The sequence below is a fragment of the Oculina patagonica genome, chromosome 11 (assembly GCF_052425735.1).
Source record: "Oculina patagonica isolate OP01 chromosome 11, crgOcupat, whole genome shotgun sequence".
In the NCBI taxonomy this organism is placed as follows: Eukaryota; Metazoa; Cnidaria; class Anthozoa; order Scleractinia; family Oculinidae; genus Oculina; species Oculina patagonica.
The window spans coordinates 14,788,113-14,811,779 of NC_135768.1; the positions used below are offsets into that span (position 1 = coordinate 14,788,113).

The 23,667-nt window shown below is 38.1% G+C and overlaps 2 protein-coding genes and 1 long non-coding RNA gene across 4 annotated transcripts in view; all 3 read left to right on the forward strand.

Annotated features, from left to right (window-relative positions):
• Window positions 1-2,656, forward strand: part of LOC144630408 (uncharacterized) — an 87,383-nt gene extending 84,727 nt beyond the window's left edge. The window contains exons 6-7 of the transcript XR_013566510.1: window positions 333-1,439; window positions 2,438-2,656. The gene's annotated coding sequence lies outside the window, so the exon portion shown is untranslated. The remainder of the gene's footprint in view (window positions 1-332; window positions 1,440-2,437) is intronic.
• LOC144630416 (uncharacterized) overlaps window positions 1-19,655 on the forward strand; it is a 33,121-nt gene extending 13,466 nt beyond the window's left edge. The window contains exons 3-6 of one of the 2 annotated variants that reach the window (XM_078488787.1): window positions 7,158-7,325; window positions 7,942-8,040; window positions 13,920-14,299; window positions 19,460-19,655. In XM_078488787.1, coding sequence (XP_078344913.1) covers window positions 13,924-14,299; window positions 19,460-19,497 — 414 coding nt within the window. In that variant the 5' untranslated portion in view covers window positions 7,158-7,325; window positions 7,942-8,040; window positions 13,920-13,923 and the 3' untranslated portion in view covers window positions 19,498-19,655. Of the gene's footprint in view, window positions 1-7,157; window positions 7,326-7,941; window positions 8,041-13,715; window positions 13,790-13,825; window positions 13,848-13,919; window positions 14,300-19,459 lie in introns of those variants that run through there. The other variant, XM_078488785.1, reaches the window with a different exon arrangement.
• LOC144629455 (uncharacterized) lies at window positions 12,470-13,582 on the forward strand. The gene is made up of 2 exons (XR_013566378.1): window positions 12,470-12,636; window positions 13,390-13,582. It is a non-coding gene; the product is annotated as an uncharacterized LOC144629455 (long non-coding RNA).
• Window positions 19,656-23,667: the final 4,012 nt, after the last annotated feature.

Here is a 23,667-nt window from a genome sequence, read left to right on the forward strand (position 1 = left end):
GCCTTCTTTCGTCGTTAGTTTTGTGATCTCGCTCTTGCGAAACCACTTGTGCAGTTTATTCCGTTTATTTCGTTTCTTCTACATTTCTATCTCGTAGCAATTTCTTGAATTTCAAAGGGATAAAACCTCCATTTCTGTGTCTTTTATAGCTAAGTCAGTTCCCAAGATGACGTATTGATAGAGCCCGAGCCGTAGGCAATATCAGCAATTGGAAACATTAAAATGGAGATTTTATTCCTTAACTACTAAAAAAACAAAACAAAAAAAAAACAAACAAATTATATAAACTTGTTACGATGTTAATTGTTAATGCCTTTTTTTCGATTTTGCAGGAAAACGCGACACATGTTGCGGCGGCGGGCGAAAGTAAATTAAGATTCACAAATGAAAAACGGTTGTCAAAGTTGGATGACTTTGTAGCTCCATAATTTTGGGCTTTTAGTGCTGATGCTATCTCGGTACATGCTGGGAGCAATAATTGTAAAAGTAGAAAAGCAATAAAGGTGTTTAAAATATAGTTTTACTGTTTGCTGATAAGTATCGCTTCTTGGATTGAGGGAGGGCAAAGATTACCGAGAATATTGTAGAAAACTGGTGACTTCTAGTTCTTTAAGGGGGGTCCTTCCTAACTTACAATTTGTTGCTAAGAAAGATTTCTGACCGTTATTTTTTGGAAACCAAACCTCCAACGGATAAGATTTTTGTACAACTTTGTTCCATTGAAGAGTCCTTCAAAGGCCATTATCTGACAAGTCACGTGACCGGATTTTCTTTACACGGAGAAAAGAGTTAAAAATACGACGCACATACGAGGTGCACGCGTTTGAAACATTGTCTTAAGTGTTTGATATATCCATTTCTTAATCGATACTAAAAAGTAAGAAGTAAATGCAAAAATATAATCGCAAAAATATCTATGCTTTTTGAGATAAGATATGTATACGGTCCCTTGTTTTAATGAGTTACAGAAAAATCAGTTCGTCATCGACTGTCATTACAATAAAGGTTTTCAGAGTATCCACTTAAAATCTTCTAAAATCAACTGGTGATTCTGTCTCAGAAGGTAATTCTCTTATTCAACAAATATATTTTCCTTCACTTCATTCCAATCTCTGCGTATTTGTATCTCTGAAGGAATATGAAGTGCCCTGTTTTCGTGATGATGAGCTTGGGCCTGGTGATGTCATCTTTTATATCTCGCGACCCTGTGAGAGATTCTCCTGTGCTGCCCCCAGTAGGGATGGATCCTAAGGGACGTCATTTCATTGGGCCTCCATTAGACAGCGATCCTCAAGAACGTGATCCTGTGAAGGATCATCAATATCCTGGTCCTATGAGGGATCCTCAAGAAGGTGGTCCGGCGAGGATGCTTCCGCCATATTCACCTGCAGGGGAACCTCAAGAACGTGATCCTGTAGAGCTTGAAAAACAAACAACTGGTAAGTCTATCAGTTTAGTGTTAGTAGCTGTTTTCACTGCACTTTCAAAAAGTGACACGTACTGTGTTTGCTATTTGCTTTTAGGTTTAATTTAATACCACCCTTCACGCGCTTGCAAAATCCGCACTTGCGAGAAGTTTGTTTACTGACCTCTTTATCATGCTTACTGTCGTAAAAAAAATGCGCCATTTCTACTAACACGGCAATATCGTAGAAACTATTAATCCAAATATGTCGAAAAGAATGACAACTTTTTTCGGGTTCTAATTATGGAAAGTCATAATATATATCTCGTATCGACATATTTTTTTTGTGCTTCATTCTTTCCAGTGCCATTTGTCACTGGCCGGAATTAATGAATCTCTACATACCATATACAACTTATACAAAAATTTAGCCGTTAATTAATTAGCTGCAAAATAATAACTAAAGCAACCAAAGATTTTGCTTTTTATTAACGGTAAAATAAAATTTTCTCGGTTTACAAAAAATTACCAAAAACTTCGCCATTTATAAAACGTGCGAAAGCACATTTGGAGTTTACATTTGCTTGTTTTTTTTCAAAACCCTAAAGTTAAAAAAACATGGGTATTTGTCCCATAAAAACGCTATCCCTTATTAGAGAATAGAATATAACCGCTCTATATGAAAGATAAAAGCGGGCATTTTTTTTATAAAGCATGGAAAACTATTTTCTATTTGGTAAATAAAAAATAGATATAACGTTAACAGTGCGCGGCAACTGATTTTTTAGCACCTGCACGAACAAAAAACCTCTAAAACCTCGTTTTTGTATCTTTATGTCGTATCAATTTCTTAAAAAGATTACAACTTTCGTTTGAATGTCCTTTTTAAAATCTTATAAAGATCACTTCGTTCCCGAGATGGCGTGGCTAGAACCTCAGCCGCAGACGAGAGTTCTATCAGCATTTGGAGGTAGAAAACATTGTTCCATCCCTTTAAAGACTTTAGGTTAACGTTATTTTACTATTTTCCAGGAAAACGCGGCAGATGTTGTGGCGGATGGTGGAAGCGAATTAAGATTCACGAACTTTCCGTTCTAACATGAGATGGAAAATGGCTGCTACAGTTGGATCACTTTGTAGCTCAGTAATTTTACGCCTTTAGAGCTGATGTTATCTAGGTACATGCATGGAGATATAACTGAAATAGTAGGAAAGCAATAAAGGTTAATATCGTAAAAATGTTGTGGTTAATCATTGTGGTAGAGTACAAAAGTAATAAAGTATGTTTCGTTTGTTTCACGACGTTGTCACTTGTGATGTAGATTGCGACGTTTCGACTGCACACTGCTAGTGTTCATCAGGCGATAAGATCGACTGGCCAGGTGTAACTTTATAAAGCATGCTGATGCGCTGTGATTGGTTGATTTTCAACAGCTGTGATTGGTGCATTTCGATCCTTGCTGTTCCGGTATGCTGTTGTTCCCTCAGCTAGCGGTCCGGCGCTGTCGTTCAGTTTTTCTGGCGTTGTGTTTTTTGATCGTGGGCATCCATGCAGTTGCTTCGGAAATTTCATTTCCGATATCCCTGTTGATATTGTTAAGGTGAAGTCTTTTCTGAATTGCCTCTTTAACCCTGCGTATGTACCAGTGTGGTTCACGAGTAGCCTTCTCCTGAGGTGAAAAAAGTGATGTTTCGATGAAGCCTCGTGCTAATTTATGACGAACCCCTATAACAGGGCCATTTATAATTTCCCCGAGGGCGGCTGTTTAATATTGGCTTTCGATTGGGTATTTCCAAACACCATGAAAAAAATTGAAAATACGTCACTTAGCGCAGCAATTTTGGCGAACTTCGAAGTGTTTGGAAAAGCGATGAAACGCTGTCACGAGTGTTTTTATATACATTTTATAATCGAAACTAAAAGCTAAGGAGTAAATGTAAAAATATAATCCCCCAAAAATCTATGTTAATTAAGATCAGATATGTTATACTGTAAATTCTTTTGTTTTTATGTCTTTGAGAAAGATTAATTCGCCATCAGGTGATTAAAAAGAGGTTTCCAGAGTATCCATTGAAAACCTTCTACAATCAACTAATTCTGTCTCAAAAGGTAATTCCGTTAATTTACGAGTAAATGTTCTTGCACTTCACTCTAATTTTCTGTTATGCATTATGAAGGAATATGAAGTGCCTAGTTTTCTTGTTGGTAACTTTGGGCCTGGTGATGTCATTCCCTCGATTTCCTGATGCTGCGAGGGATCCTCAAGAACGTGATCTTGTGAAGGAGCCTCCAATGGATCCTCAAGAACGTGATCCTGTGGTGGATTCTCAATTTCACAACCTTGTGAGTGTTCCTCCAGATCCTGATCCTACTTTTTTGCCCGTATTTTGGCCTGGAATATGGAGTGATTCTCAAGAACGCGATCCTGTGGAGCTGGAAAACACGATGACTGGTAAGTTCTTCAATTTAGATAGTAACTGTTTTAATTGAAAAAGGGACACTGCGTTTGTCATTTGCATTTGGGTTTGTTAGCAACGTGCACGCGTTTACAAAATCCACATAGGCGAGAAATTTGTTTGCTGACCTGGATTTGTACGGTCGTGAAAATGTTGCTCAATTTCCAGACCCTTTCTACGTTCACACCACGATATCGCAGCAACTGTTAACCTGCATATACCAAACAGAATAAAACATTTCTCAGTGACTTAGTATTCATGACATAGTTCGTGTTTAGATATAGCAAATGAAATCGAGCTTGTTCCAAGACATCCTACACTGGGAAACGATCTTTTATTTCATTCAAAAATTTAACAACTGTAACTTAAAATAACACGGTTATCTTTCTGATACGAGAAACCTTTTTTAACTAGCGTGCGAACACAACGTCAGTTACCTAGCTTTGTTTACATTTCTTTTCGTAGAAATTTCTCAAAAGGGATAAAAACCTTCATTTCTATGTCTTTTATTTAATCTGATAAAGATAATAGCTTAGTCATTTCGTCCTAAGACGGCAAAGGTAGAACCCGAGCCGCAGGCGAGATTTCTATCAGTAACTGGAAACATTAAAACAGAGGTTTCATCCCTTAAATTAAAAAAAAGTAACATGAAAACAAATTATATGCACTTCTAATGATGTTTTAGGAAAACGTTAGTGTTTATGCTATTTAAAAGTGAACTAAGATTCACGAATTGAAGATGGAAAACGGCTGTTAAAGTTGGATGACTTTGTAGCTTAGTAATTTTGGGCTTTTAGCGCTGATTCTATCTCACAACATACAGGAAGCAATAATTGTAAAAGTAGAAAGGCAATAAATGTGTTTAAAATGCAGTTTTACTGTTTGCTGACCTCTTTTACTGTCGTGAAAATGTTGCGCCATTTCTACGATCAAGATAATAACATATATTTTTTTCAAAACTAAAAACTAAGAAATATATAATCGCAAAAAATCTACGCTAATTAAGATCAGAAATGTTATAAACTCCCTTGTTTTAATGGGTTTGAGAAAGATCAATTCGCCATCGACGGTGATTGCAAGAGAGGCCTACAGACTGTTCACTGAAAATATATCTTTTACAAACAACTGGTGTTTCTGTCTGAAAAGGTAATTCTTTTACTAAGTTAAAAAATGTAAATTCCTTCACTGCATTCCAATATCTGTTGTGTATTTTTGAAGGAATATGAAGTGCCTTGTTTTCTTGTTGATAACTTTGGGCCTGGCGATGTCATTGGTTCCACGGGGCCCTCAGAGGGATCCTCAAGAACGTGATCCTGTGCTGCCTCTAGTAGGGATGACTCCTCACGAACGTTTTTCCGTTTTGCCTCCTTCGTACTCCGCAGAGGCTCCCTGGGGCGGAAAGTTGAGAACAAGGGAGCGCAGCCTAGGAACTACCAGCGATGAAGGCAGAACAAAAGAGGCCTCTGCAGAGGAGAGAGTTTTGCCTCAAATAGCAAGCGATCCTCAAAGACGTGTTCCCGTGCCGTCTTCATTAGGAAGGGATTCTCAGGAAAGTCATTCTATTTTGTCTCCAAGACAGAGCGATACTCAAGAACGTGATACTGTGTTGCTGGAAAAGAAAATGTCTGGTAAGTCCATCGGTTTATTGTTAGTAACTATTTTCATTCGAATTTTAAAAAGTGACACTTTGTTTGCTGTTTGCGCTTGTTAGCAATATGCATGCGTTAACAAAATTCGCACGAGCGAGGAGTTTGTTTACTTACCTCTTTTACTGTCGTGGAAATGTTGCGCCATTTCTACGATATGATCACGATAACAGCGCAGCACCTGTTTATCCACATAAATTATACTGTTTTCGGGTTCTAATCATGGAAATTAAACCTTACTTATTTTGTATTGACATATATTTTGTTGCCTTTTTTCGTTCCAATGCGATTCGGCACAACTTTTTTCGTTGATATTCTAAACTCTCTTTAGCGAGACCCTTAGTTTTTGGTGATTCATTGATTTGGTATTCATGGCAAAGTTTGTGTTTGGAAATAGCAAATGAAATGGATCTTTCCTTTCCTTGCGACTATATAGGACCTACATTGGGCAAACCCGTTTTCATCTTTTATTTGATCCAGAACTTCATTGATTACCGCTTTAGTATAAATTAAAGTATGTCGCAAAGTGGGGCACTGGTGGGGTTTCCCAGAGGCAGCTGCAAGTCCTTGTTCCGGGGGGAGGGACGGGGTACTTGAAATTTCCTTTTTACGGGGAGACTCCCCCCCCCCCGATGTATAAATTCTTCCCCTTTCACATACCATTTAGACAGAAAAGATAACCCTTTCGTATACCTTCGATAAAAAGTGGTACCCCTTATGCATCTCTTTTCTTAATATTTTTAATTTGAATAACCCCTAGACCTGAAAATACTTAATGAATCGACTATTCGGTGTGCCTGTTCTAGATATGTTAAAAGGCTATTTTAAATACCTAAACGACAGTTTTCTCTACCCTTTTGTATACTTCAACTGTTGCCACTCCTAGCCTTTTATATAGCTAGACCCTGAAAATGTACCCCTTTCTGGCGGAGCCTCCCCGTGTAGACCACTTTAAGGAGTCCCCCCTGCATAGTATCGATACGTTTCCAATTCTAGTTGGTTCGTTGTTTTATCTGCGTAATGGACGAGATGACAATGTTTTATGATAGACATATATGTAGAGGAATATTTGCAATGTTGTAAGCGAGTGAAAGCACTTTTGTCTAACAGCGGCCTTTAGCTCTCATCTTCAATTAGTGTATCAGTGTATTAGTGTCTTTTCGGCACGGTTTAATCGCTAGGAGTTTAGATTTTTTCCAAATAACTTTTAATTTAAAATAACACCGGTATTTTTCCTAAAGAAAATTATTTCTTATCAAAGTATAAAGAATAGATATGGCGGGCGTTGGCGGTACGAGTAAACTGATTTTTTTGCAAGGGCGCGAACAAAAGCCAATGTCTTTTTCCTCGCTTCTTTCCAATTTCTTTCTCGTAGCAACTTCTCAAAAGGAATAAAACCTCCATTTCTATGTCTTTTATTAAAATCTGATAAAGATGATAGCCGCGCCATTTCGCTCCCGAGATGACGAATAGATATAACCCGAGCCGCAAGCGGGAATTATATCAGCCCTTAGAATAAAGAAACCGAGGTTTTATACCTTAAACAAAAACATAGAAACGAATAATATACACTTTTTTTACACAATTTGTGTTTTAGGTAGACTTTAACGTTAAATGTCATTTTAATATAATTATTTTCGATTTTTCAGGGAAATGCCCCTTATGTTATAGCGGCGGACGAAAGTGAATTAAGCCACGAATCCTTCCCGTTTAACTTGAGAATGGAAAACGGCTGTTAAAGTTGGATCACTTTGTAGCTCAGAAATTTTGTGCATTTAGCGCTGATGTTATCTCAACACATGCTGGGTGCAATCACTGTAAAAGTAGAAAAATAATAAAGCTATCTAAAATGCAGTTTTACTACTTATAAAAAAAATGCTTTGTTTGGCTTGGATGAGGGGGGGGGGGCAAAGATTACTGAGAAGGTCGAGTTGTGGAACAAAGTACTAGTTCTTAGAAAATGTCCCTATTAAATCAAGGACTGAAACCAATCCACATTTACATGAATCCGAGGCCTTATTGGATGGGCGGTGGTAGTGGTGGTGGTGAGAGGGGTGGGGGGAGGGGGGTGTTATCCCTTAGAATTTTTCCTCTCAGTTACTTATCTTTGGAATTGGCAATCGGCTGGTGAAACGAACCCCTATAAAGAAGAAACTTACCATGTCCCCGAGACTGGCCGCGTAATATAGGGCTCGACTAGGAATTTCCAAACACCGAGGAAAGAGTTGAAAAAAAGACGCACAGCGCAGCAATTTTGACGAACTTCGAAGTGTTTGGAAATGCAACGATTGCCTGTTTCGTGCGTATTTGATATGCATCTTCACAACTGAAATTAAAAACTGAGACTTAAACGTAAAAATATATTCATAAAAAATCTATGCTAATTAAAACCAGATATGTTATTATTTTTCATGTTTTAATTGGTTGAGAAAGATTAATTCAACATCGACGCGTACGGTGATTACAAGAAAAGCTTTCAGGGAGTCCACTGAAAAAATCGTTTACAATCAACTGGTGATCCTGTCTCAAAAGGTAATTCCTTTAATTAAAAATTATACGTTCTTTACTTCACTCCAATCTCTGCGTATTTGTATCTCTGAAGGAATATGAAGTGCCTTGTCTTCGTGTTGATGACTTTGGGCCTAGCTAGCGTTGTCATCTTTCATATCTCGCGACCCTGAGAGCGATTCTCCTGTGCTGCCCCCAGTAGGGATGGATCCTAAGGGACGTCATTTTGTTGGGCCTCTAATAAAGAGCGATCATCAACAACGTGATCCTGTAAAAGGTCCTCAATATCATGGTCCTATGAGGGATCCTCACAAACGTGGTCCGGCGAGGATGCCTTCACCGTATGCACCTGCAGGACTTGTAGGGGATCCTCAAGAAAGTGATCCTGTGGAACTTGGAAACACGATGAATGGTCAGTTTATCGCTTTATTTTTAGTAGCTGTTTTCATGGACTTTCAAAAAGTGACGCTGTATTTGCTATTTGCTTCTAGGTTGAAAGGGACATGGTTAGCGTTCAGACCGCGTTGACCTAGACACTAGTTTTCACGTTTTGAAAAAAAGTCCACCTTAACCCAAAATCAAAAATACACGTTGAGAACCTTCAGAGATCTGCTTCAATCTTCGCAGTGTTTTTTTTTTCTAAATTTTCCCATTTAGTGAAACACTGAGAAGATTGAAGCAGATTTCTGAATGTTCGTTTTGAAAAAAGGCCACGGTGGACTTTTTTCAAAACGTGAAAACTAGTGACCAGGTCAGCGCAGTAAGAACGCTGACCGTGTCCCTTTAATCATAATGGGTTTAGTAGCAACTCTTTTTTTATTTTATTTCTTTTTGAAATTACAATGACAATAATACATACAAGAACCTAATTACAATACTACAGACACAAACGAATTACAATATTAAACAAGCCTTTGGTAGCAACTCGCACGCTAGCAAAATCTGTACAAGCGAGACATTAGTCACGACCGCTTTATCATGCTTTACTGTCGTAAAAATGTTGCGCCGTCTCTACGATCACGTCAATATCGAAGAAACTGTTAATCCGCAAATACCGAAAAGAATGACAACTTTTTTCTGGTTCTAATCACGAATTAAGCCTTTTTTGTATCGACATATTATTTTGCCAATTTTGTATCAAACTCACTCTAGAGAAAAAACTTTTTTCAAATAAGTGAATCACGATATACTACTGATATAACAAAATCAAAATTTAGCAGTTAATAAATTGCAAAATATTACTCCGTATAAAAAATGTATAAGTTTAAAAAAATGCTTTAGTTAAAATAGCACGCGTATCTTTCACCTAAAAAAGTATTTCTTATTAGAGTTTTAAATATAGCCGCTGTATAAGAGCGATGGAATCTGAGGGGTCATTATTTTTTTTTTATAGAACAGGAAAATCATCTTCTATTTGGTAAATATCGGATAGATATAGTGTTTGTGGTACGGGGAAAACTGATTTTTTAGCACTTGTCGAACAAAGAAAAACGTCTCTTACCTCGTTTCTAGATATTTTATTTTTTTGTTGTAGCAATTTCTTAAAAGGGAAAAAACCTCCGTTTCTATTGTTTTTAAATCTGATAAAGGTCGACACTTCGTTCCCTAAATGGCGTGGCTAGAATTCCAGCCGCAGGCTAGGGTTCTATTAGCACTTGGAAACAAGTGGATGAAGGTTTCATCCTTAAATTAAGACATAAAAACTAATGAATTATATACAATATTCTTACGATGTTTTAGGAAAACTCTCAGGCTATTGGCATTTTAGTGGAATTATTTTTTATTTTTCAGGAATACGCGACAGATGTTGCGGTGGCGGGCGAAAGTCAATTAAGATTCACGAATGTCCGGATTTAACTTGAGAATGGACCGAAAAATGACTGTTCGATTTCTTTGAAGCTTAGAAGCTTAGCAATTTGCGCTTTTAAAGTTATTATCTCGATACATGCAGGAAAGGGGGCTCGGGAAGCAATGTTTGTAAAAGTAGAAAGGCAATAAAAATGTTTAAAATGCAGTTTTACTGTTTGACGACAAGTATCGCTTTGATTGGCTTGGATTAAAGGAGAGCAAAGATTACTGGGAATGTTGTAGAACAAAATCCTTCCCAGGGTCGTTTGGGCATTTTCCAGCCACCATCTTGAAAGTGGAGTTGGCCCTGGCAACGAGGTTGGTTGTACAAAACTGGAATCGAGGGTATCAAGTGAGTTTTAGTTCTTAGAAAAATATTCCTTATCAACGACTGAAACCAATCTTCATATACATGTGTCTTCATAATTATACCAAGCTTTCCTCCCCTTCTCTGAATATTAGCCACCTTATTAGTGAAAATTAATACGTTTTAGGTATACGGTATCTTGGGTGTTTTTAACCAAGGTTTTCGGTATTATTTTTGCCTAAATACGGGTATAAAGTATTTTGTTTTCCAAAATTTTTGGTATTCTTTATATAAGCTTAATGTTGATGTTTTTTTCCTTTTGAAGTGTCTTATTCTGAGACGAGTGCTTGTGTGACTTTAAAAAAATCAAATAGTTTGACGACAATAGATTGTCAGCCATTTATACATCACGATACATCATCAACAGCACTGTTTTTTATGCCCAGAATGCTGGAAATTACATTTCCGATGTGCCCATAGACAATGACACATAAAAAACTGTTTGTCTTGAAGAAAATTGGATCCCTCCTCTCCAAACAAATAATGGTAGCTTTTAGGTAATAATTTTAGGTATTTGATATCATCGTTTTTGCAGTTTTCAGGTATATTGATATCCCAGGGCAAAAAAATGGGGTATCACAGTGGTATCCCACTCCCCCCCCCCCCCCCCCCCCTGGCTGCGCATGCTAAGTGCAAGGAACAACTTGTGTGTACTAATTTACACGAGTTAGGAATATGCATTCTAGTTATTATGAAAGAAAAAAAATCATCTCATACTGTGTAAAAGCACTTGAAAATATTTAGCAATTAAAACTGCTATAATGACTAGCTTAAGTACCCATCACAGTTTCCTATTGGTTTCGGATCACTGGGTTAAAGAATACCTCGGGCCTGCACAACTTAACCCGGTCACAGAGATGAGGTTTTATAAATATCATGGTCAAAATCAGGCTTCATCGATTGACTTGCTTTCTTTAAAGAGCAGCATGAATTTTAAAAGTTAATCATTGCTTTGTTAGGTATGACTCGCGAAGCATGACTTCAAAACAAGTTAATTATTGTTCAGTGGTTTTATGAAAATTCACCGATACTGAAATATCGTGTTTATGACACCAAAATGATATTTAATTTGATGAAATTCAATGGTGTTTCCAGTTCAAATGATGACAGTTAAATTTATAATATAAAGAGTAAGTCCAGCTTTTGAGCGCAATAGCAGGTGTATACGTTGCGTGATCTAAACCTTTTACACAGACGTATATTGGCCTGTTACCAAGAGAACAATGGCCTCTAAGCACCCATGCAAAGAACAGTACTTATAGTTAGGTGTAAAATGCGTCATATTGATAGATAAGATCGACATGTTGAGATAACTAGTCTTCTTAGGACGGACGGACCATTATTTTCTTGGAGAGGGGGGGGGGGGGATGAAAAATTTTCCTCTGCCCCCTTTTTTTTAGTTTATGCACCTCTGCAAACATTTTTTTCGAAATTCTTACTATTTTTTTGTTATACATATCGTTTTTGCAAACAATTTATTTTGTCTTTCCAGGCCCTGCAAACAACTCTTTTCAATATTTTTCATCCCCCCCCCCCCTCCAAAAAATAATGGTCCGTCCCTTATTGGTTAAACTTGGCCAAAAATTAGTGGGTGGGAGAAACCATGTGGAAAATCTCTTGAAAAGCAAGAGGCGAGCGTTTGACTACTCCTGCCTTGCGATACCGGAAGAGCGAACATCTCTTTAAACTTTGGAAAACTTGGTTGGAAAACTAAGGTATGGAAATGCAACGTTAGGAGCATTGTATAAGCATTGACAGTGTTTGCAAAAGCGATGAAACGCTGTCACGAGTGTTTTTATATACATTTTATAATCGAAACTAAAAGCTAAGGAGTAAATGTAAAAATATAATCCAAAAATTACTCTGGAAACCTCTTTTTAATCACCTGATGGCGAATTAATCTTTCTCAAAGACATAAAAACAAAAGAATTTACAGTATAACATATCTGATCTTAATTAACATAGATTTTTTGGGGGATTATATTTTTACATTTACTCCTTAGCTTTTAGTTTCGATTATAAAATGTATATAAAAACACTCGTGACAGCGTTTCATCGCTTTTCCAAACACTTTGAAGTTCGCCAAAATTGATGCGCTAAGTGACGTTTTTTCAATGTTTTTCGTGGTGTTTGGAAATACCCAGGCGAAAGCCAATATTAAACAGCCGCCCTCGGGGAAATTATAAATGGCCCTTTTATAGGGGTTCGTCATAAATTAGCACGAGGCTTCTAGAAGGGGCCTCCAATGGATCCTAAAGAATGTGATCCTGTGATGGATTCTCAATTTCACAACCTTGTGAGGGTTCCTCCAGATCCTGATCCTACTTTTTTGCCCGTATTTTGGCCTGGAATATGGAGTGATTCTCAAGAACGCGATCCTGTGGAGCTGGAAAACACGATGACTGGTAAGTTCTTCAATTTAGTTAGTTACTGTTTTAATTGAAAAAGGGACACTGCGTTTGTCATTTGCATTTGGGTTTGTTAGCAACGTGCACGCGTTAACAAAATCCACATAGGCGAGAAATTTGTTTGCTGACCTGGATTTGTACGGTCGTGAAAATGTTGCTCAATTTCCAGACCCTTTCTACGTTCACACCACGATATCGCAGCAACTGTTAACCTGCATATACCAAACAGAATAAAACATTTCTCAGTGACTTAGTATTCATGACATAGTTCGTGTTTAGATATAGCAAATGAAATCGAGCTTGTTCCAAGACATCCTACACTGGGAAGCGAAAATCCGTTTTCATCTTTTATTTCATTCAAAAATTTAACAACTGTAACTTAAAATAACACGGTTATCTTTCTGATACGAGAAACCTTTTTTAACTAGCGTGCGAACACAACGTCAGTTACCTAGCTTTGTTTACATTTCTTTTCGTAGAAATTTCTCAAAAGGGATAAAAACCTTCATTTCTATGTCTTTTATTTAATCTGATAAAGATAATAGCTTAGTCATTTCGTCCTAAGACGGCAAAGGTAGAACCCGAGCCGCAGGCGAGATTTCTATCAGTAACTGGAAACATTAAAACAGAGGTTTCATCTCTTAAATTAAAAAAAAGTAACATATAAACAAATTATATGCACTTCTAATGATGTTTTAGGAAAACGTTAGTGTTTATGCTATTTTAATGGAATTATTTTTGAATTTGCAGGAAAACGCGACACATGTTGCGGCGGCGGACGAAAGTGAACTAAGATTCACGAATTGAAGATGGAAAACGGCTGTTAAAGTTGGATGACTTTGTAGCTCAGTAATTTTGGGCTTTTAGCGCTGATTCTATCTCACAACATACAGGTAGCAATAATTGTAAAAGTAGAAAGGCAATAAATGTGTTTAAAATGCAGTTTTACTGTTTGCTGACTTTTTTTACTGTCGTGAAAATGTTTTTACTATCAAGATAATAACAAATATTTTTTTCAAAACTAAAAACTAAGGAATATATAATCGCAAAAAATCTACGCTAATTAAGATCAGAAATGTTATAAACTCCCTTGTTTTAATGGGTTTGAGAAAGATCAATTCGCCATCGACGGTGATTGCAAGAGAGGCCTACAGAGTGTTCACTGAAAATATATCTTTTATAAACAACTGGTGTTTCTGTCTGAAAAGGTAATTCTTTTACTGAGTTAAAAAATGTAAATTCCTTCACTGCATTCCAATATCTGTTGTGTATTTTTGAAGGAATATGAAGTGCCTTGTTTTCTTGTTGATAACTTTGGGCCTGGCGATGTCATTGGTTCCACGGGGCCCTCAGAGGGATCCTCAAGAACGTGATCCTGTGCTGCCTCTAGTAGGGATGACTCCTCACGAACGTTTTTCCGTTTTGCCTCCTCTTCACTCCGCAGAGGCTCCCTGGGGCGGTGAAGGCAACGATGAAGACAGAACGAGAAAAGCCTCTGCGGAGGAGAGAGTTTTGCCTCAAATAGGGAGCGATCCTCAAAGACGTGTTCCCGTGCCGTCTTCATTAGGAAGGGATTCTCAGGAAAGTCATTCTATTTTGTCTCCAAGAGAGAGCGATACTCAAGAACGTGATCCTGTGTTGCTGGAAAAGAAAATGTCTGGTAAGTCTATCGGTTTATTGTTAGTAACTATTTTCATTCGAATTTTAAAAAGTGACACTTTGTTTGCTGTTTGCGCTTGTTAGCAATATGCATGCGTTAACAAAATTCACACGAGCGAGGAGTTTGTTTACTGACCTCTTTTACTGTCGTGGAAATGTTGCGCCATTTCTACGACATGATCACGATAACAGCGCAGCAACTGTTAATCCACATAAATTATACTGTTTTCGGGTTCTAATCATGGAAATTAAACCTTACTTATTTTGTATTGACATATATTTTGTTGCCTTTAATTTTTTCGTTCCAATGCGATTCGGCACAACTTTTTTCGTTGATTTTCTAAACTCTCTTTAGCGAGACCCTTAGTTTTATTTCGTGATTTGGTATTCATGGCAAAGTTTGTGTTTGGAAATAGCAAATGAAATGGAGCTTTCCTTTCCTTGCGACTATATAGGACCTACATTGGGCAAACCCGTTTTCATCTTTTATTTGATCCAGAACTTCATTGATTACCGATTTAGTTAAGAAATAGAAAACATGTTCCGTGTTTCTATCGAGTTTTAGAATATAGCCGCTGTATACGCGCAATGGAATTCTAGCGGGCATTATTTTTAATAGAACATAGCTGAAAACTATAGAAGCCCGGTACCCCGGATGTGCGAATTGTTTGTCGAATTTTGCTGAACGCGCGACTTCGTCGACTTCGCCTCTATTCTCTTGTTTTGTTGTTTAAATGATGCTTTAAAGCAGCAAGTTTTTATCACAAACGTTTTACATGCTTAAATGGAAGTAAGACAGTGCCAAAGGAAGCGACAGATAAAGAAAGAATCGTTGAAAATTGCTGTTGTTCTTTGGAGTTGTGTACGCCACTATTTTGCCGTGAACTGCCGAAATTGTTTGGAAACTATTTAGCAAAACAAGCTGGACTCTAGAAACGCTTTGAGGTAAGAAACCTTTTTTAGCCACAATATGAAGACAGAACACTCCACTTTTGTTCTTTTTAAATCGAAATTAGAGGCGAATTTAAAAAACTTGCTGCGAAACGAACGCATGGAAATTTTTCATTTGAATGAAATTGAAGTAGGCTTGAATGCGTAAATATTTCAACTAGATTTGTCGGCTTTGTGAGAATCTTTTGGTAGTCGGAGAAAGGACTTTAAATAGGAAATATGAATGAAATGGTATCTTGGTTTATTTATAATTATAAAGAAGCCGCCAAAGAAAATAATAAACTAAACTTTCACTTTTACCGATGTTGCGTGCGTTTGTAAATACCGTAAGCGGCCGTAAGGGACCGCGAGTCTTGTAAGTTCTGTGCTCTTTTTAATGCTATATTCTAAACCCACTAGAAGATGGTTTTCCTATGTCCTATAAGAAAATAATGCACTTTTGAGGTCTATAAAAGCAGCTGAATGCCCTCGCCTTACGGCTCGGGCATCCACTAGCAGCTTTTATAGACCTCAAGCGTGCATTATTTTCTTATAGAACATGGAAAACCATCTTCTAGTAGGTAAATAGAAACACGAGTGGAAGTTTGGGAGAACGAGAAATGCTGTGGGAACACGAGTCGATAGACGAGTGTTTCCACAGCTTTTTCGAGTTCTCCCAAACTTTCACGAGTGTTTCTATAACTCGATAGAAACACGGAAAACATGTTTTCTATTTCTTTTAGAAAACAGGACAAAGAAAATAACGCACATCAAAGTAATATTTAGCGCTTTATTTAACATCAAAACGTAGATTCTTTTCACCTCGCGGTTTTACGTCATGAACATAATCAACCAATCATAGTAAGGGAGTCGATGAACAGAAATAAAACAACTGTTCAACATTTGCTTCAAGGCTAAAATTCACCGTTTTTTGGCCAAACAAACAAAGAAAACAGGCCCCAAAGTTAACGTAATTATGAGAAATAATTAAGCCGATGGTTTAACTGAAGTCAAGCACTGGAAGGAGTCAAGAATTGTGGTTTTATTTCGCTTCATCGACCTAACCGAATGGTTTGACGACCGACGCTGCCGATCGAGCGACTCGAACCTTGGAGGTGAAAGCGCATTATTTTTCTGTTAAAAGAAGTTTGACTCGGCATTCTGGACGAATATCTTGTCCTGTTGAGGAGCTGTGAATAGTTCTGAAGTGCTCCAAAGCCTAAAATGGAGTGAAGTTGCGCCAATTCACATACTTCTTTGAAAGGTCAGCCGCTTCGATAATTCCTTTCACAGACTATTTTTGAATGTGTAGCAGGCTCTGTAAACATCTTACTCGCTTGTTTTCAGGTGTGCAAATATTTGTTCCTCGCGAAGCGAGGCCGAAGGCCGAGCGTAGCGGGGTGTATAATTTTGTCCCTCAAAGGGCTCAGGCGGGATGAAATCTCGTGTGGAGTTTACGGTCATATATATATATATATTTATTTATTTGTGAGCTTGGTGTGTGGCGGAAATGACGTCACACGGCCGCCGCGCGCTGGTGGCATAATGGTAAGGCGTCGAACTTGAAATCAGATCTTCGGGACTGAGGGCGCGGGTTCGAATCCGGCTAGGGTTTTTTTTTTTTTTTTTTTTTCCTTATTTTTTTTTTTGTGGATTCGAATCCTGAGCCTTTCATTTTTATAGTTTTTCTTTTCGGATTAAAATAACACTGATTTCCACATAATACTCCCTGAAAAAGGTATTCAGGCTATAAACCTTTCATCCCCATCAGGGGCGCGCGGGCGGAGGGTTCGAATCCTCCTGCCGTTCGTTCTTCTTTTTTTTAATGCCCTCAAATAAATGTCCAAAATGCGACTATCGAATAATTTGTCGATGATTTTGAAAATAGCCTGCGCTTCCCAACGCTTTATACCTCTTTACGAACCTGAAAGAGCCGCCATCTTCAAAGCTAGCGTCGTAGACCCTGGGAATGCCCGTTACTAATTTTTAACAAATATATCTTCCTGCCTACTGTGGAAAATTGAATATGTACAATGTTCAACTTCAAATAATCCACTCCTTATTTATAACACCACCCCCCCCCCCCCCCCGCCTCCCCAACCCAGAGCTTCGCGAGGCCCTGCGAGTCACGTATTACTAGTTTAGTCTTAACCTGGTTTTTGTCAGCTGTGACATTAAAATTTAGCACAATTCTTAGTTGTTATTTTTGCATTGCTTATTTCAGCGCCGTGAATATTGATTGCCGTGTCTACGACAACTGTCTGTGTCTCCATCGAGTTATAGAAACACAATTTTTAACCAATCAGCGCACGTATTTACTTTGTGCTATTTTCTAATTCCTCGCGAAGCGAGGCCCAAGGCCGAGCGTAGCGGGGTGTATAATTTTGTCCCTCAAAGGGATCAGGCGGGATGAAATCTCGAGTAGAGTCTACGGTCATATATATTTCTATATTTGTGAGCTTGGTGTGTGGCGGAAATGACGTCACACGGCCGCCGCGCGCTGGTGGCCTAATGGTAAGGCGTCGAACTTGAAATCCGATCTTCGGAACTGAGGTCGGGGGTTCGAATCCGGCTAGGGGTTTTTTTTTTCTTTTTTTTTTCTTTTTTTTGTGGGTTCGAATCCTGAGCCTTGCATTTTTATCGTTTTTCTTTTCGGATTAAAATAACACTGATTTCCACATAATACTCCCTCAACGGCTATATAAAACCTTTCATCGCCATCAGGGGCGCGCGGGCGGAGGCTTCGAATCCTCCTGCCGTTCGTTCTTCCTTTTTTTTTAATGCCATCAAATAAATGTCCAAAATGCGACTATCCAATGATTTGTCGATGATTTTGAAAATAGCCTGCGCTTCCCAACGCTTTATACCTCTTAACGAACCAGAAAAAGCCACCATCTTTAAAGCGGAGTAGACCCTGGGAACGAAGGTGTCGCGGCCATGTCCGTTACTAGGCAACAATAACAAATCACCGATAAAAAACGGTTGTCACTCCTTATTTATAAGACCCCCCCCCCCCCCCTTCCCCTCCCCAACCCAGAGCTTCGCGAGGCCCTGCGAGTCACGTATAACTAGTATAAATTAAAGTATGTCGCAAAGTGGGGCACTGGTGGGGTTTCCCAGAGGCAGCTGCAAGTCCTTGTTCCGGGGGGAGGGACGGGGTACTTAAAATTTCCTTTTTACGGGGAGACTCCCACCCCCCCCCCCCCGATGTATAAATTCTTCCCCTTTCACATACCATTTAGACAGAAAAGATAACCCTTTCGTATACCTTCGATAAAAAGTGGTACCCCTTATGCATCTCTTTTCTTAATATTTTTAATTTGAATAACCCCTAGACCTGAAAATACTTAATGAATCGACTATTCGGTGTGCCTGTTCTAGATATGTTGAAAGGCTATTTTAAATACCTAAACGACAGTTTTCTCTACCCATATATTGGTATACTCCAACTGGTGTTACTCGAGCCTTTTATATAGGTAGACCCTGAAAAATGTACCCCTTTCTGGCGGAGCCTCCCCGTGTAGACAACTATAAGGAGTCCCCCCCCCCCCCCCTCATGGTATAGTTTCGATACGTTTCGAATTCTAGTTGGTTCGTTTCTTTATCTGCGTAATGGACGAGATGACAATGGTTTATGATAGACATATATGTAGAGGAATATTTGCAATGTTGTAAGCGGGTGAAAGCACTTTTGTTTAACAGCGGCCTTTAGCTCTCATCTTCTATTAGTGTATCAGTGTATTAGTGTCTTTTCGGCACGGTTTAAGCGCTTGGAGTTTAGATTTTTTCCAAATAACTTTAAATTTATAATAACACCGGTATTTTTCCCAAAGAAAACTATTTCTTATCAAAGTATAAAGAATAGATATGGCGGTCATTAACTGTACGAGTAAACGATTTTTTGGCAAGGGCGCGAACAAAAGCCAATGTCTTTTTCCTCGCTTCTTTTCAATTTCTTTCTCGTAGCAATTTCTCAAAAGGAATAAAACATCCATTTCTATGTCTTTTATTAAATCTGATAAAGATAATACCCATGCCATTTCGTTCCCGAGATGACGAATAGATATGACCCGAGCCGCAAACGGGAATTCTATCAGCCCTTGGAATAAAGAAACCGAGGTTTTATACTTTAAACAAAAACATAGAAACGAATTATATACACTTTAATTGGTGTTGTAGGTAAACTTTAATGTTAAATGTCATTTAAATATAATTATTTTTGATTTTTCAGGGAAATGCCCCTTATGTTATAGCGGCGGACGAAAGTAAATTAAGCCACGAATCCTTCCTGTTTAACTTGAGAATGGAAAACGGCTGTTAAAGTTGGATGACTTTGTAGCTCAGAAATTTTGTGCTTTTAGTGCTGATGTTGTCTCAACACATGCTGGGTGCAATCATTGTAAAAGTAGAAAAGCAATAAAGGTGTTTAAAATGCAGTTTTACTGTTTGCTGATAAGTATTGCTTTGAGTTGTCTTGGATGGAGGGAGACAAAGATTACTGAGGTGTGAAACAAAGTTTCCCCACGGTCTTTTCGACATTCCCCAACCGCCATCCTGAAAAAGGAGATACCCCTGAGAAAGAAAGTCCAGTTTGTAGAAAACTGGAATCGACGGTATTATTTGACTTCTAGTTCTTAGAAAATGTCCCTATTAAATCAAGGACTGAAACCATTCTTCATTTACATGACTCCAAGGCCTTGTGGGGTGGTCGGGCGGGGGCGGGGGTGTTATCCCCCAAAGATAGACTGTATAAACTGAACTTGCTCAACTGGTACAAATATATCGATATGATTTTCTCATTCAACATGACATTTTGACATAAATCCGGCAGTCATTCCTAAAGCACGCAACAAACGCCTTACTAGATCAAACAGCAATCCAGACTGTGTGCGGTACACAGTGCGCAAGGGTAAAACCACTACCTTTCAGCAATCTTTCATTAATGGATCATCCCGTGTGTGAAACACTCTTTCAAAAGTTATGGATGTTAATGCCGACCTCCCCACTTTCCGTAACAAACTCTTGTATTATTACTCAGCTTAGTACAGGGAACAACTTGTGTGTACTAATTTACACGAATTAGGAATATGCATTCTAGTTATTTTTAAAGAAAAAACAATCATCTCATACTGTGTAAAAGCACACTTGAAAATATTTAGCAATTAAAATTGCTATAATGACTAGTCTAAGCACTCATCTCAGTTTCCTATTGGTGTGATCGCTGGATTAAAGAACACCTCGGGCGATTCGTCTTCTCGATCGACTGGGTACTTTGAAGAATATCGAAGTGTGATAACTAATTATGCATTCTGTGGACCTGTACAACTTAACACGGTTACAGATATGAAGTGTTATCGATATAAAGTTGTCAAGGACTCAGAGATACTTTGAATAGTTTTGTTTCAAAATATCGTGGTCAAAATCAGCCTTCATTAATCGACTTGCTCTTCTTAGAGAGTAGCATGAATTTTAAAAGATAATCATTGCTTTGTTCGGTATGACTTGCCAAGCATGACTTCAAAACAACTTAATTATTGTTCAGTGGTTTTATGAAAATTCACCGATACTGAAATATCGTGTTTATGACACCAAAATGATATTTAATTTGATGAAATTCAATGGTGTTTCCAGTTCAAATGATGACAGTAAAATTTATAATATAAAGAATAAGTCCAGCTTTTGAACGCAATAACAGGTGTATACGTTGCGTGATCTAAACCTTTTACACAGATGTATATTAACCTGTTACCAAAAGAACAATGGCCTCTGAGCACCCATGCAGAGTACAGTACTTATAGTTAAGTGTAAAATGCGTCATATTGATAGATAAGATCGGCATGTTGAGATAACTAGTCTTCTTATTGGTTAAACTTGGCCAAAAATTAATGGGTGGGAAACACTGTGGAAAATCTCTTGAAAAGGCAAGAGTGAGAGCATTTGATCACTCTTGCCTTGCGATACCGGAAGAGCGAACGTCTCTTTTAACTTTGCACAAGTCGGCTGGAAAACTAAGGTATGGAAATACTATTTAAAGTTATACAGCGCACGCGCATATCGGGAACGTTATGAGCATTGTATAAGCATTGACAAGTCAGAAGTATTCTTTTGTAAGACATTTTTAAATTCCTGTCGATTGTTGGCTACGAAGCTGTAGACGCTCGGAATGAATCAACACATTGCTCAACTTATCCGCTTTCTTCTGCTTTGTGCTAGTTGACTGGATTGGTACAGGCCGATAGAGCTAATATAAGTTTGTTTGTTTAGTTAAATATAAGACGCGTTTGACACTCTTTGAAGCCTTAACCTGTGGAGCATTCGACCGTCTACACCGCCAACTGCTGCGGCGTAATTGTGAATCGTTGCGTTCTATTACACTGATTTTATATCAACAAAGGATTTAAAAAAAAAAACATTATTAAAAGACGTATTGTTATGTTTAATAAAAAATAAATAAAAATAAAAAAAAAAAGCTACAGGAGATCAATCTGTTGGTTTAGTTTTTTTTTTAAAGGAAGCGCTTTACTTCCCTGCAAAATGCATCATGGTCCACAGTGTTTTTAAGGTTCGTCGGAAGTTTGTTAAATAGTGTAGCGGCGTGATCTTGAAAGTTGTTAGATATTAGTGGAATTTCTACTTGAATACAACTGTTTGACCTTAAGATTCTGGACAGCTTACCTTGTTGTTTGAATGAAGAAAAGCACACAAACAACTTTGATGGCAAAATCGAATTTATTTTCTCTTTTGCTCTCCGTCTCGAAATAAGAAATAGCTTACCTTGTAGCTCGTATCCTTGGAAAATATTGAAGGGATTCACACTTTCCATATTCCGAAGAAAAGATGTCATCGCTTTCGCAAAATCCAGCGTGTGAGCCTTACTCAGTGAGATTTTCACTCGTCGATTACGTCATCACCGTGCACTATCGGGATTTTGCGCACGCTTACGTACACTGAATTTGATTGCGCGGCTCTGCAAGCTATGTTATAAAGGTGTTTACAACGTTTCCTCAGCGTGCGCGCTCGATGCATGACGTGGCATGACGTTGCGACGTGAATTACGTGCGCAGTAAGAATGCGCACAAACAATTAGCGCAAACGTTCCCGAGATGGCGTAGATAGAACCCAAGCCACAGACGAGAGTTCTATCCGCACAATATACACTTCTAACGATCATTGTTTAGAAACAATTTAAGGTTTACGCCATTTAAATATAATTATTTTTGATTTTGCAGGAAAACGCGGCAGATGTTGCCAAGGCGGCTTTTGGCGAAAAGGAAATTAAGATTCACGAATACCCCGCTTTAACTTGAGAATGGACCAGAAAAGGGCTGTTCGATTACTTTGTAGCTTAGCAATTTGATGTTATCTTGATACATGTAAGAAGGGGGCTCAAGAAGCAATAATTGTAAAATTGGAAAAGCAATAAAGGTGTTTGAAATGCAGTTTTACTGTTTTCTGGTAAGTATTGCTTTGATTGGCTTTTATTGAGGGAGGGCAAAGATTACTGGGAATGTTGTAGAACAACATCCTTCCCAGAGTCTTCACAACCGCCATGCATCTTGAAAGCGGAGATGCCATGGCAACGAGGTTGGTTTGTACAAAACTGGAATCGAGGGTAGCAAGTGACTCTGTTTTATTCGTTATCAACGACTGAATCCACTCTTTATATAAATGTGTCTTCATAATTATACCAAGCTGTTCTCACCTTTTCTGCACGTTTCTCAATTGTTTGTGCGCATTCTTTCTCACTTGGAAAATTAAACGTTTCAAAGGTGGAAAAATAATTTATTACTGCCCTGTGATGTTATCAAATGAAGAGGTTGTTGTGTTTTTGTGCCCGTGATGGTTGTTGAACAATGACAATCAAAACTATAATCAAAACTTTAATTGCCAAAAGGTCTCTTGAAATTCTAATTTTAATGGTTAATGTCGTGAAATTATAATCTAGTTGGGTCGTGTTACATCTAGACCAACCATTTCAACGGCAACCGAATTTGGTTGAAGTTTTCCAATTAATTATCAATTAAGTTTCCAACCTCTTTACAGTGAAAATGGTTGATAACTTTTTTAGGACATGCATGATCCATAAGGACAAGCCTCTTTGGTTGTTAAAATAAGTCATGTATACCTGATTGGGAAACGACGTATTTGGTTGGTTAGGTTGACACAGATTGTTGGATATTGCTCAACCGAAACTTCAACCAAATCTCTCAGCACTAATTCAACAAAGTTTAATGCTGTTTGAAAGAGTTGATCATCCAATTAAACCCGGATTAAACTGAAAAAAGTTTTTCCTTATTGAACACAATTTGAACCAAAACAACCGAACACGGCTCAACAATGGAACAAGGCGCTATCGAATATTTATTTAATTGCTTTCCGTTTCCTGTAGTTCTTTCTTTTCGAATCGATGGGCTTTTGTGTTTATATGCTAGAATAGAC